This window comes from Onychomys torridus, chromosome 16 (genome assembly GCF_903995425.1).
Source record: "Onychomys torridus chromosome 16, mOncTor1.1, whole genome shotgun sequence".
Taxonomy (NCBI): Eukaryota; Metazoa; Chordata; class Mammalia; order Rodentia; family Cricetidae; genus Onychomys; species Onychomys torridus.
In genome coordinates, this window is record NC_050458.1 from 47,195,716 (window position 1) to 47,209,628 (window position 13,913).

General features: G+C 45.4%; 1 protein-coding gene across 1 annotated transcript in view; it reads left to right on the forward strand.

Moving 5' to 3' along the window:
• The first annotated feature begins 1,020 nt into the window (after positions 1-1,020).
• Positions 1,021-13,913, forward strand: part of Mei1 (meiotic double-stranded break formation protein 1) — a 66,566-nt gene continuing 53,673 nt past the window's right edge. The window contains exons 1-4 of the mRNA XM_036208431.1: positions 1,021-1,182; positions 2,040-2,163; positions 2,890-2,940; positions 12,278-12,351. Coding sequence (XP_036064324.1) covers positions 1,021-1,182; positions 2,040-2,163; positions 2,890-2,940; positions 12,278-12,351 — 411 coding nt within the window. The remainder of the gene's footprint in view (positions 1,183-2,039; positions 2,164-2,889; positions 2,941-12,277; positions 12,352-13,913) is intronic.

The window sequence follows — 13,913 nt, forward strand, 5'->3', positions numbered from 1 at the left end:
TTGGGAGGTGAAGGCACGGGATTAGGAATTCAAGATCATTCTCAAGTACATAGAGTCCTCTTCCTGCTTATTTCCTAAAAACAACAAAAAGCTCCCATAATTCTGCCACCCAGTTAAGTTTTAATGTGTTCTTTCTGTTTTGTCCACCACTGTCCGCAGGATGTTCCTGTAGTAATCTCTCTACCTCTACCATAAAAGGCACACTATGATAAGCCTGTAAAACAGCTTCTAGTGATCTCTCCCTTCGGGTGTTCATGCCTTGTGAAATCCCCTCTCTCCTTGAGTGTGTTTCGGCACTACTGACTTCCAAAAATTTAGGTACAGCAGAAATTACGGAGCAATCCTCCAGTCTCAGGAGAATCAGGAATTTAAAAGTCATCCTCAGCCTGCATTTCATGTTTGAAACCAGTATGAACTGCATGAGAGCCTAATTAAAACCAACCAACCAAACAGACAAAAACAGGCTGGAGAGATGGCTCAGGGGTTAAGAGCACGTGCTCATGCAGAAGGCCTGGTTTGGGTTGCCCACACCAAATGGTGGCTCATAAGCCTCCCTTACTCCAGCTCCAGGGGATCCTTCTGACCTCTGCAGGCTCTGGGCACTCACATAGTGCACATACATACCCGCAGACAAACACTCATACATAACATTGACTCTTAAAAACACACAAACCCAAGCAAATAATAGCAGAAATTGATTTTCTTTCCTTCCTTTAAAGTATGTCAGCTACTTTATAAAAACTTCTCTACTTTCGAGGTTACTGAGCACCAATTCCTGCCCAGGCTCATGCACAGTCCTTTTGGGTTTAGTTGCACAAGCCCACAGCCCTTGCAGACAAAAACCGCCCTAGCAAGCCGCTGCTCGCCTGCACTGGCGGCCGCGACGTCGGGGCACGGGAGACACGCGCACGCACGGACAGTGTGCGGCGCGCTCTTTGGAGCGCGCGAGCGCGCTTGCGCAAAAGCTGGGCGGGAAAACTTGCGCTGCAGAGCTGGAGCCTGGAGATGGCTGTGGGGCAGATGACCGCTGCTGACTATCCCGCAGCGTTTGGGAGAGATGAAGAAGCGGTGCTGCTCCTCGAGAGGACCCATCGCCGGCATGATCCGCGCTGGCTGCTGCCCGTGTCCCCTCACGTCTGCCTGGCCTGCGCCCTGGAGCTGCTGCCGGAGCCCGGCGTGTCGGTGCGACCTCTCCCCACCCCCCAGGACCTGGCAAGGGACCTCTCCTCCCTCACCTGGCTTCTCTGAACCAAGCACACCTTCCCCGAAACAAAACCCCAAGCCAGACCCCTTCCCCAAGGCTTGCCCCTCTCCCGGCTGCAGCCATTGCTGCCCCCTCCCTTAGTCTCTCCCCTGCACCCCGCCTTCCCACCCCCCTCAGCCAGGCTGTCCTTTCTTCAGCTGGCCCTGCTGTGTCTCTAGTGAGCCTGTCCCTGGGTGCACTGAGTCCAGATGAGCCCCAGAGCCCCTCCCCACCTGCCCTGTGTTTGCTGACCTTCTCCATCTTGAGGAAGTTAAGTCAATGCCTGCTTAAAGACTTGGATTTGAGTCCTTGGGCAAGTCTCTGAGCCCGTTTTTCTCATCTACAAAATAGGGATATCTTTTGGCTTGCTTTACTAACTTGTTAGGCTGAAATGTGTTAGTGGCACCCACTTGTAATTACAACACTTGGGAGATAGAGGCCGGAGGATCAGTTCAAAGCCAACCCCATCTACACAGTGAGTTTGAGGCCAGCCTGGGCTACATGAGACAAAAAAGAATCTCTGCCCTCCAAATGTAGTGGTGGAGAAGAGGGGTTGTAAATAAAGTGTTATGTAAACATAAGGTAGAAACATCAGTTTCTGTATACTTCTATGTAAATGTATGAATTTCCTAGTGTAGATGTACTTGTCCATGCTCCCTACAGGGAGTACGGCTCTCCCCATAGTTTAAATGGCTGCGGTGGGTACCATCCTGTGGTTATATTTGGGAATGACTGTTTGAATTCAGAATGACCCTGCCTTGGTCACTATTGACTATTTCCCTTCATTCACTCAAAGTTGGTGCGAAAGAAACATGTGGTGTTCTGCTTCCAAGATGCTCTTGTGAGACACACCTCCTTGGTCACACAGCTGGTAGCTCAGGACCAGAGAGTCTGCATCCATTTTGTACGCGTGCTTTACGGTGAGCTTCAAAGGGAAAGCTGGCGTGGACTTGGCATGTGTAGCCTCTGTTTTTCCCTTGGAGGACTTGGAACTAGGACTTGGATGTTTTGTGTTACTGGGACAGTTTCCTGGCAGGTTGTTTGGTTGTAGTCTTAGCAATGTGACCCCCTTTCTAAGCTGCGTGAATCATTTCTGCAGTGAACGTGCAGAGATAAATATGGGAAGTGGGTGATTCCTCTTGTACAGTCAAGGGTCCGCTCAGGATCAGAGGCCCGGAAGGGAGTCGGCTGACCTTGGTTGTGATCCTGATCAAGTTGTTTTTCTTTTCATCTGCCTCGGTTTCTTTACATGGAAAGTGAGGTGGTTCCTTCTTTGATATGATCACGGTGTCCGGTGGAATGAGTCCTTGTGGGGAGGATGGTTAGCGTGCACTGAGTCCTTCCCTGAGTTGAGGCTTTCCCTGGCTCACATAGGATGACCTGTGAAGAAAATGGCAGGCAACATTTATGTCTTTGCCATTCGATGTGTCAGGCTGCAGAGCATGCAGTCTATTTGCTGTGTGCATGGACTGTCGTCTTTTAAAAGTTAGACGGGACGTTGAGAAGTCTAGGTGTCGCTGAGGGTAGGATTTAGCAAGGGCGTTACTTAAAACTGCTGGTTTTAGAATGATGCATGCCTTTGTAGAACTGTTTATCTTGAAACAGCACTGTTAATCAACCTTTTTCTTGCTTCACTCTGCTCCAAGGACTGTTAAGCAATGTGGAAGATGGGAGTGTAGCAAACCTCTGTATTGAAGGTAAGGTGTACCTACTGAAACTATGTGTACCATTCAAAGTGGGGAGTATTAGCCCGAATTGCAGCCCTGGTGGTTGAGGATTTAGTGAAATTGCCCACTTTGAAACATAGGGGGGGAACTCAATCAGTTTTAAAGTAGTTCTACATTTTTCTTGACCATCAACTCTTTGCTAAATCCTGCATTTGGTATTAGGGATGTGAAGATGGCTAAGATGTGGCACCTACCTTCTAAGAGTTTACAATTGGGAGAAGAGATTGACTGCTAAATAAGTGGGGTTGATGAGTGCCGTTACAAAGGCATGGATGCTGTGCCGGGCATAGTGGTGTATGCCTTTAATACCAGCATTCTGGTGGCAGAGGCAGGAGGATTTCTGTGGGCTTGGGGCCAGCCTGGTCTGTATATCGAGTTCCAGGACATCCAGGAGTACATAGAGATACCATGTCTTACCTGTTCTCCCCTGCCCCCCCCCCCAAAAAAAAAAAAGAAGAAGAAAAGAAAGGAAGGAGGGCATGGCCTAGACAGGGTTTTGCAAGATTTTTTCTCCCGCCAAGACAGGTTTTCTCTATGTAGCAGTCCTGGAACTTGCTTTGTGGACCAGGCTGGCCTCGAACTCACTGAGATCCACTTGCCTCTGCCTCCCAAGTGCTGGGATTAAAGGCGTGCACCACCACTGCCCTACTCAACACTGTTTTTGTTTTTTTTTTTTTAAACCATGTGTTCATGCCTGTAATCCTAGCACTTGGTAGGTAGAGGCAGAAGTATCAATAATTCAAGGTCATCTTTGGCTACCTACCAAGTTTGAAGCCATCCTGGGCTACATAAGGACCTGTTTCAAACAATCAGTTGGGGTGGAGAGATGGTTCAGTAGTTTAGAGCACATGTTGCTCTCGCCTGGGTTCAATTCTTAGCACCTACATGGTAGCTTATAACCACCTGTAATTCCATTTCCAGGGAATCCAGTGCCCTCTTTTAACCTCTGAAGGCAGTAGGCGTGTCTTAGGGTTTCTATTACGGTGAAGAGGCACCACGACCACAGGAACTCTTATAAAGGAAGACATTTAATTGGGTGGCTCCCTTTCAGTTTAGAGGTTCAGTCCATTATCATGATGCATGGCGGTGTGCAGGCAGACATGGTGCTGGAGAAGTAACTGAGAGTCCTACATTTTGCAGGCAACAGGAAGTATTCTGAGACACTCTGTGGTATCCTGAGCATAGGAAACCTCAAAGCCCGCCCCTACAGTGACACACTTCCTCTAACAAAGCCATACTCACTCCAACATAGCCACACTTTCTAGTAATGCCAGTCCCTATGAGCATATGGGGACCAATTACATTCAGACTACTGCAGCAAGCATGCGGTACACATATATACATGCAGTCAAACACTTATAAGCATTGAAATAAAAACAAAAGCCCTAAAAACTTCAAACAGTAAAACAATTCAAGCACAAAACTTTTTTCAAAAATTACATCTCATATAAATTTCTTTAGTATTGTTTAAATTTGATTTTTAGTTTTAAAACTGTATTTATTTGTGTGATGTGTGTGTGCCGTGTGCTTCCAGAAGCTGGAGTTATAGTGAGTTCCCTAGTATTGGTGGTACTAACCAAACTGGTCCTCTGGAAGTGCAGTAAGAGCTCTTAATGACTGAGCCATCTCTTCAGTCCCTGATTGATTGATTGATTGATTGATTGAGTCAGAGTCTCTCTACATAGCCCTGGCTGTCCTGGAACTGTGTATGTAGACCAGGCTGGCCTCAAGTCATAGAGATGCACCTGATTCTGCCTCCTGAGTGTTGGAATTAAAGATATGTGCCACTTGAGGCTGGAGAGATGGCTCAGAGGTTAAGATCACTGACTGCTCTTTCAGAGGTCCTGAGTTCAATTCCCAGCAATCACATGGTGGCTCACAACCATCTCGAGTGGAATCTGATGCCCTCTAGGTAAAGCACTCACACATAAAATAAATCTTTAAAAAAATAGAAAAGATATGTGCCACCATACATGGCCGATCCCTTATTTTTATCTTTTTAGTATATTTATTTAATGTGTGTGTGCACCTGTGCCATGAATGCTTATGGAAGTCACAGGACAACTTGTAGGAATCATTCCCTTTCTTTACCACGTGAGACCAGTGGCTTTTACCAGATTGTCGGGTTTGGGGCAGGTGCCTTACCTGCTGAGCCATCCCGTCAGGTCTCCTATAGATTTCTTGAAGGCTGTCTGCAAACAGGTGGTGGTTAAAGTGGCGGTGCATGCATTTATTTCTAACGGTAGAGAGGGGCAGTGTATTTATTAGTCAGGGTCCTCGAAAGGGACAAAACGTATAGACACATAAAGGATTTATTAGAACGGCTTACAGGCTGTGGTCCAGCTAGTTCGACAATGGCTGTCTACTAATAGAAGGCCCAAGGATCCAATAGCTGTTTGGTTCATGAGGCTGGATGTCTCGGCTGGTCTTTGGTATATGCTGGAATCCTGAAGAAGTGGGCCTCAGTGCCAGTGAAGAAATGCACTTGCAGTAGGAGTCAGAGTAACCAGGCAAAGGGAACAAGCTTCCTTTTCTTATGCCCTCTGTATAGACTACTAGCAGGAACTGTGGCCCAGATTAAAGGTGGGTCTTCCCACCTCAAAGATCCAGATTTAAAAGTAGATCTTCTCACTTCAACTGATTTGACTAAGAAAAGGATCCCTTGTAGGTGTGCCCAGCCATCTGGGTTTCAGTTCAGTTGTAGTCAAATTGACAACCAAGAATTGCCATCACAAGTCCACCCTGGTCAACTTGACACACAGTCTGTCTCCTTATGGCATGCTTAATTTCCAAATGAAAACAATAATCAGATCATAATTATGCTTACTAATTATATATATATATAACTATCCCATGTAAAATTACAAATGCATTCTATTTTTAACCAGGTCATAGTTAAACCTAAAATAATATAACTGTATAAACTGACCACATGACAGATCCATCTTATTTATGGTCAAGGGGAAGGTTTTTATTGTAGATACGAGAGAGAACAGCCAGAGGCATTTGGAACGGGGTGGAACAGAGCAGATATCTTTCTCATCAGTTTTCCAATCATGATTTTTCCAAGACCCTGACCATCCAGCCAATCCATTGGTTATAGCCCATGAATCAGTGAACAATCACACATCTGGTTATTTCTCCGCCCAAACAAAATATATGACCATGTGTACTGCCAGAAGTTCTGCCCACTGTGAAGATTTCCCTTCACCTGTATCTTTCAGGGTTACCCCCAAAAGCAATGGCTGTCCACTTCTGACTGGGGTAGTGCCTGCCTGACGTGCAGTACCATCACTAAACCAGGTCCTGGTCTTCTCTTCCTTAGTCAACCGATCAAAGGCCCATTCCATGAGTCTGTAACTTGAATTTTCACTGTAGTTCAGCCAACCTTCTAATGAGGGCACCAGTTTTTCATAGCAAGCTCTGTGGCTGCTGGAGAGAAGGTTCTCTTCCAGGACACACTGAGAAACCTTTAGACTGTTTGTATGCATTTGGAGCCGGTCAGTTTTATCACTGAATTCATTGTTGTCCTTGACCATATTCTGAGATGGTTAATTTTATCGCAGAGCTCATTGTTTTCCTCTGTCCATTTACCAGAGATATAGTAGCAACTGACAAACATCATTTCCCTCATTTTCCCACAAATTGGTTGGGCATGGTGGTGCAGGCCTTTAATCCCAGTAGTGGGGTAGGCAGAGGCAGGTGGAGCTCTGAGTTCCAGACCAGCCTGGTCTACAGAGTGAGTTTCAGAACAGCCAGGACTACACAGAGAAGCTCCATCTTGAAAAACCAAAAACCAACCAACCAAAGAGTTTTTCAGTAGCTGGAGAGGTTTCAGTAACTGTAGGTGTTGGCAAATTGGAAAACCTATTCCAGATGCCTAAAAACTTCATCCTTACTGGGTGGTGGTGGTGTGTGCTTTTAATCCCAGCACTCAGGAGACAGAGGCAGGTGGATCTCTGTGAGTTTGAGACCAGCATGCTCTACCTAGTGAGTTTCAGGACAGTCAGGGATACACAGAGAAACTGTCTCAAAAAAAAAAAAAAAAAGAAAAAAGAAAGAAAAAGAAAAGAGAAAAAAAATCAATCCTTATACTTCTCTAGAACTACTTCTGGTACCAAAATCTGTTAGGGTTCTCTAAAGGAACAAAATTTACTGAATCAATCTATCTATCTGTCTATATCTATCTCTATTCATATTTATCATCTATCTATCTTCTGTCTCTCTCTCCTATCTGTCATCTATCTGTCTACCTACATCTATCTATCTGTCTATCTATCTACTATCTATCTACTATCTATCTATCTATCTACTATCTATCTATCTATCTATCTATCTATCTACCTATCTATCATCTATCTATCTATCTGTCTGTCTGTCAGTCTGTATGTCTGTCTGTCTGTCTGAAAGAGGATTTATTAAAGTGGCTTACAGGCTGTGGTCCAGTCAATCCAACAATGGCTATCTACCAACAGACAGTCCAAGCATCTAATAGTTGTTCAGTCCACGAGGCTCATCGGGGCTCCAGAGTCCTAACGAGGTGGGCTTCTAATGGGAGTGAAGGAAAGGGCTTGTCAGTGGGGGCAAGCAAGCAAAGAGAGAGCGCTTCCTCCTTCCATGTCTTTTATATAGGCTACCAGAATAAGATGTGCCCCAGGTGAAAGGTTTATCTCCCTCCTCAAAAGACCTGAATTCCAGATCACAGGTGGGTCTTCCCACTTAAAATGATTTAACTAAGAAGAAAATCTGTCACAGGTGTACTCAGCCTCTTGGGTTTTAGTTAATTCCAGATGTAGTCAAGTTGGCAACCAAGAACAGCCATCACAAATGGCAAGGGTACTGGGGTGTAAAAAGTCTCGCAGAGAATGGGAATTGTACCAGTTAGGCCAGAAACCATTGCAGTTGTTTTCGGAGAGAAACAAAACCAACCAAAAAACTTTAAAGAATTTTTAAGTTGGTAACTGAAGACACAAAAGGGTCTCTGAGAGGTAGTTACTGCAGAAAGTAGCTTCCGTCCCTGAGGTTACATCTATGAAGGGAAGAGGTTAGAGTTGTTCAAACTTAGAAGGGTGCAAAGAAGCTGGTTCTGAGAAAACTGCTGAGTTCAGCTCCTGGAGTGTAAAGGTGTTGTTCCAGTTAAGAAAGTCTTGGGGAATACTCCTCAGTACAGGAAGCAGACGGTGAAGTAAAAAGGAAAACAGACTAGAGGAAGCAAAGGGAAATGCCAACTCTTTCCACTGCCCATTGTTGGCAGATCTTAATTCAGCCTCAGTATCCCCAAATAACATCCAAAGGGCTCATTTGGAGCTAAAAGACCATATATTGTGGGCTGGATTATGTCATTCCTCCAACCCCCAAATTCGTATGTTGAAGCTCTGATTTCTGGGACCTTACGTTTACTTGGAGATTGGGCCTTCAAAGAGACAAGTTAACATGAGGCCAGTGGGTGGGGTCCTAGTCCAGTCTGATGATGGGCCTCTTTAGAAGGAGCTAGTTAAACACAGAGAGAAACGTAGTGTGCACTTGTGCAAAGAAGAGGCCTTGAGAGGACATAGAAGGCAGGCGGGCATCTGCAAGCCGAGGAGAAGGCCAAATAGTGGGTTTCCAGAGTCCGAAAAACCCTAAGAAAATAAAGTTGGGTTGTTTGATGGACCTCATCTGTGGTGTTTTTATTATGGAACCCCCAAATAGCTAACACAGGATCTAGGGTTCTACAAGTGTGCTAAGAGGAATGAATGGTTCCAACGTCACTCTGATTCTTGACCGATGTGTTCTGTGGTGAAGAGGGTCCCAGGTAAGAAAGGAGCCCACCCCTTTAGAGTGGTGACTTCTAAATGGATTTCCTGAGATCGAGCCCCTTCCCGTACTGCTGTGGTGAAGTGAGTTTCTTGATCAAAGTGATATTGTTGGAGGACTGCACAGCAATGAACAAGGGTTCTGTGCGTGTCGAGATGGGCTGCTGGCAGAAGGTGCGTGGATTAGGAAGTAAACCCATATTCAGAATATGTGTGTATTCCGTGGGGACACAGTGTACAATCCACTCAGTGCCGTGTGGCTGGTCCCCTCAGGGAACAGTGCCACACTGTGCACTTAGTGTTGGTCTCTGCTGTTGGTGGATTAGGTGTTCAGCTGTAACAGTAATTAGTCCGACCTTCAGGAGAAGTCCAAGGTGAGCCCATCCATACACAGCCTCCAAGACTGCCACCACAGCCACGTTATAACGGTGTCTATCAGTCGACCCCTGGGTGGTTCAGGAAGGAGGGGGATGGACACCCGAGTGTGCCACTCTGTCACCTTGAGTGCTCAGAACCTCCTTTGGAACAGATGCTCCTCAGGAAGCGCTCACGTGGGATACAGATCTTGTCAGCCGATCTCCTTATTTTGTCTTTCCCAAGTTTGTGAACATCCCATAAAGCAATGTGTTCCGTGTCTGACCACATCTGTCCGGACAAGTATGTGGACAAACATGTATTACGTGAAGTCCTGGCTACCAGGAGGAACCTCTTCCTTTTTTCTTCGTTCCTCCCTCTCTCCTGCTTGTTTTCTTCCCTCCCTCCTCCCTCCCTCTTCCCTCCCTCCTCCCCCCCTCCTCCCTCCCTCCTCCCTCCCTTTCTTCCCATTTCCTCCTTCTTTCTTTTTTTCTTTTTCTTTTTGGTTTTTCAAGACAGGGTTTCTCCATGTAGTTTTGGAGCCTGTCCTGGACTAGCTCTGTAGACCAGGCTGGCCTCGAACTCACAGAGATCCACCTGCCTCTGCCTCCTGAGTGCTGGGATTAAAGGCGTGCACCACCACCGCCCGGCTTGTTTCTTTTTTTTTCTTTTCCTTCTTTCTTTCTCCCTTCCTTCCTTCCTTCTTTCTTTCTTTTTTTTTGAGCTGAGGATCAAACCCAGGGCCTTGTGCTTGCTAGGCAAGCGCTCCACCAGTGAGCTAAATCCCCAACCCTTTTTCCTTTCCTTTCCCCTTCCCCCTTCTCCCCTCCCCTCCCCTCTCCTCTCCTCCTCTCCCCTCCCCTCTCCTCCCCTCTCCTCTCCTCCCCTCCCCTCCCCTCTCCTCTCTTCTCTTCTCTTCTTCTCTTTGAAGCAGAGTCTTGTGTAGCCCATGCTGGCCTTACTCTTGTAGCTGAGGATAATTTGAACTTGGGATCTCACCCAGTGCTGGGATTACAGGGTGTGTCACCACACCCCGTTTTATGTGGTCCTGAAAACAGAACCTAGGGTGTCATGCATGCTAGGCAAGTATTTTACCAACTGAGCCTTACTGGGGTGGGGTGGGGTGGGATTTTCCTTCACAACCATGACAGTGATTCACTTTTAGCTGGTGCCACTGTTTCTTACAGAACCATTATCTACCTATTTAGTTTTGAGAGAGGGTTTCTTCGTGTAGCCTTGGCTGACCTGGAACTTACTCTGTAGACGAGGCTGGTCGCGAACTCAGAAATTTGCGTGCCCCTGCCTCTTGAGTGCTGCGATTAAAGGTGTGCGCCACCACTGCCTGGCCAGAACCATTATCAGACCCCTAAGAACTCTTGAGGCGCTAGAGGGAAACTGAAAGGTGCTAGGAGGATCTGATGCCTTTTCCTGTTTCCTTGTTTGCTTCCTGTTGCTTTCTGGCTTTTGGGGTGCATTCTTAGACTGCTTCTTTTTTTTTAATTTTAAGCTTTTTATTATGTACACAGTATTCTGTTTGCACATATCCCTGCAGGCCAGAAGAGGGCACCAGATCTCATCACTGATGGTTGTGAGCCACCGTGTGGTTGCTGGGAATTGAACTCAGGGCCTCTGGAAGAGCAGCCAGTGCTCTTAACCTCTGAGCCATCTCTCCAGCCCCTTTAGACTGCTTCTTTATTCCAACAGTGGTAGAATATTCCAGCAATGGCTGTAAAGCTGCATTGCAGTTTTTCTAACCAGTTTATACTTCTCAAAAGTGCTAGCAGAGACCTCTCAATAATTGTATAGCAAGTAAATTTGGGGCTGAGAGATAAGTTAATAATTATCACAGGAACTCAACTTATTTTATCTTTTCTTAGATATAAAGGAGCAAACTCCAAGGAAGGAGAAAAGCAGTTAAAACAGAGTAGTTTCCAGCCCTGGCTTCACAACAGATTTACTAAGAGACTCTAGCAATGGACTCAGATTTTATAATTTTTGTTTGTTTGTTTGTTTTGAGCTGAGGATCGAACCCAGGGCCTTGCACTTTCTAGGTGAGTGCTCTACCATTGAGCTAAATTCCCAACCCTCAGATTTTATAATTTTATATTAAGAAAAATGATTTTTGGGGGCCAGTGAGATGGCCCAGAGATTAAGGACCGGTGATGACAAAGCCTGATGCCCTGAGTTCAATTCCTAGGACTCACATAATGAAGAGAACTGACTCCCAAAGGTTGACCTACACACACACACACACACACACACACACACACACACACACTAAAATGTTTTAAAAGGCAAAATATATAAATAGGAAAGTATATATAAATACATAAGGAAATTCAACTAAAAATATTATATATATACTTACATTTGTGCACATTTAAGAGTTGTTCACATGGAGTACTTGGGGTCAGGTGTGGCGGTACATACCTGTAACCCCAGAATTTGGGGAAGATAGAGGCAGGAGCACCAAGGGTTCAAGATCAAACTTGGCTACATTGTAAATTCAAGGTCAGCCTGGACTACATCAGAACTTGTCTCAAAGCGAACAATAGCCGGGCGGTGGTGGCGCAGGCCTTTAATCCCAGCACTCGGGAGGCAGAGGCAGGTGGATCTTTGTGAGTTCGAGGCCAGCCTAGGCTACAGAGCGAGATCCAGGACAGGCACCAAAACTACACCGAGAAACCCTGTCTCGGAAGACCAAAATAAAAAAAAAAATAAATAAATAAATAAATAAAAAGAAAGAAAGAAAGAAACAATAAATAAATGGAAAATAAAGATAATAAAGATATCTGGCTTCTTTGTAGAGACTCCGTTTAATGGTCTGGAATGGGACTTGGATACTGGCTTTTCTTCTTTTTGTTTTGGTGGTGTTGGGGGTTGTGATAAGCAGGCACTCTACCATAGCCATGGCCTCAGTTCCATATTAGAGTGTTTTAAGAGCCTAGGTGATTCTGGTGTGCAACCTGAGTCAGGAACCTGCTCATACAAAACAATAAATGTTGGCGCATGTACTTTCATGATGGAGACAGAGAAACTGATACCAACTGCCACAGGCAAATTACCGTCATGCCCTTAGTTTGAGTAGATGGGCTGTGACAGTGGGACCATAGGTGTGTGGTTGTCTTCCGGTTTGTAATGCTCTTGTGTCTCCACAGTCCTTATCCAGCTCACCACGCAGCTGAAGCTGGAGCAGATCATCCATTTCCTAGTGAACGAGTGCCACAGAGAAGTGAGTATATAGCTGAGGGTTCTCGAGACCCCTCAGGATCCTCAGATTCTGTCAGAGCTAAGTCAGTCCTCCTTGGAATAGGTGGGGAAATTGAACTCTAGAGGTTTGCCGAAGGTCCCACAGCTGGTGGCAGAGCCAGAGTGTGGCCCTGAGGCTTCCGATCCTGCTCTAACACACTCAACAGCTTCCTTCTACTTTCAGTATCCCGGATTCTGCTGCTGTGCATCACAGCCTCATAGGGCCTGTGCAGTCATCCCATAATTCTCTGTGTCTTCCTAAACACAGCGCACAGTTCTTTGATAAATTTATCAAGGAATAAGTTCTGTGTCTGAATTCGGTATTTCCACTTGGTTTTGAGTTGTATGTATGACTTGGTATCAGTATCTGAAGCAAATCTTGAACATGCATGTATAACATGCTTTCTTTACCAGGCTAACAGCCACTTACACAATATCTTTTGTAATTTGCCTAAGACTGAGGGGTAATATCAGAGCCACCTTTTTTTTGACATGAGATCTCACCATGGAGCTTTGGCTGGCCTGGAACTTGATGTGTAGATTGGACTGGCCTTGAATTCACGGAGCTCTTCCTACCTCTGCCTCTTGAATGTGGGATCAAAGGTGCGTACCACCACACCAGCTTAGAGTCACTTTTTATTTATTTTTCAGAAGGAAGACAAATGTTTAACCTCATCTAGAGCAATGTTTAATTTTATATTGTATTTAAATTAGATAATTATTTTGTATGTGATTAATTAAACTTATATGTAAATACTCATGATGATGATGCCATTAACACTTACTGAAAACTTGTTCTGTGTTAGGCACTGTGAGGTGATTTGTATGCAAGGTCTTTTTCTATCTTTTTCTCTTTTTGAGATAGTCTCCCTATCTGTAGTCCAGGCATTGAACATTCAATCCTCTTGCCTCAGCCTTTCAAGTGTTGGCATTTTATACCACAATACCCAGCTTATATGAAATATCTTTTAAAACTAAAATTAAGCTTTTATTTTAATGCATATAGGTATTTTGTCTGCCTGTATATCTGTGCACCGCATGCATGCCCTTGGAGACCATTGGGAGTTAAAGATGGTTCGGAGCTGCCATGTAGGTGCTGAGAATCAAACCATCGCTCCTTTGGAAGAGCAGCTAGTACTCTTAACCACTGAGACATCTCTCTAGACTCCCTCCCCCTTTTTGAGACAGAATCTTATTAGTAGACCAGGATGGCCTTGAACTCAGAGATCCTACACCTCTGTCTCCTGAATGCTGGGATTAAAGGCATGAGTTGCCGTGCCTGGCCTATGTGCAGTATCTCATCCAGTCTCATCAGCAAATGTAGAACACTGCTGCTGTTGTTTTCCACCAGAAGAGCCTATGCAGTGGAAAAGGTTACTAAAGCCCAAAACATAGTGCTTGCCACGCAGAGTGTTCAGTAAGAGCTGAGCAGAGTGGTACAGCCTGTTATACCCAGTCTCAGCTGTATAGAGAGTTTAGGCTAGCATGGGCAATGTGAGATCTCAGAAAACAACAATCAGGGTTCACATCTATCATAAGGTCAGT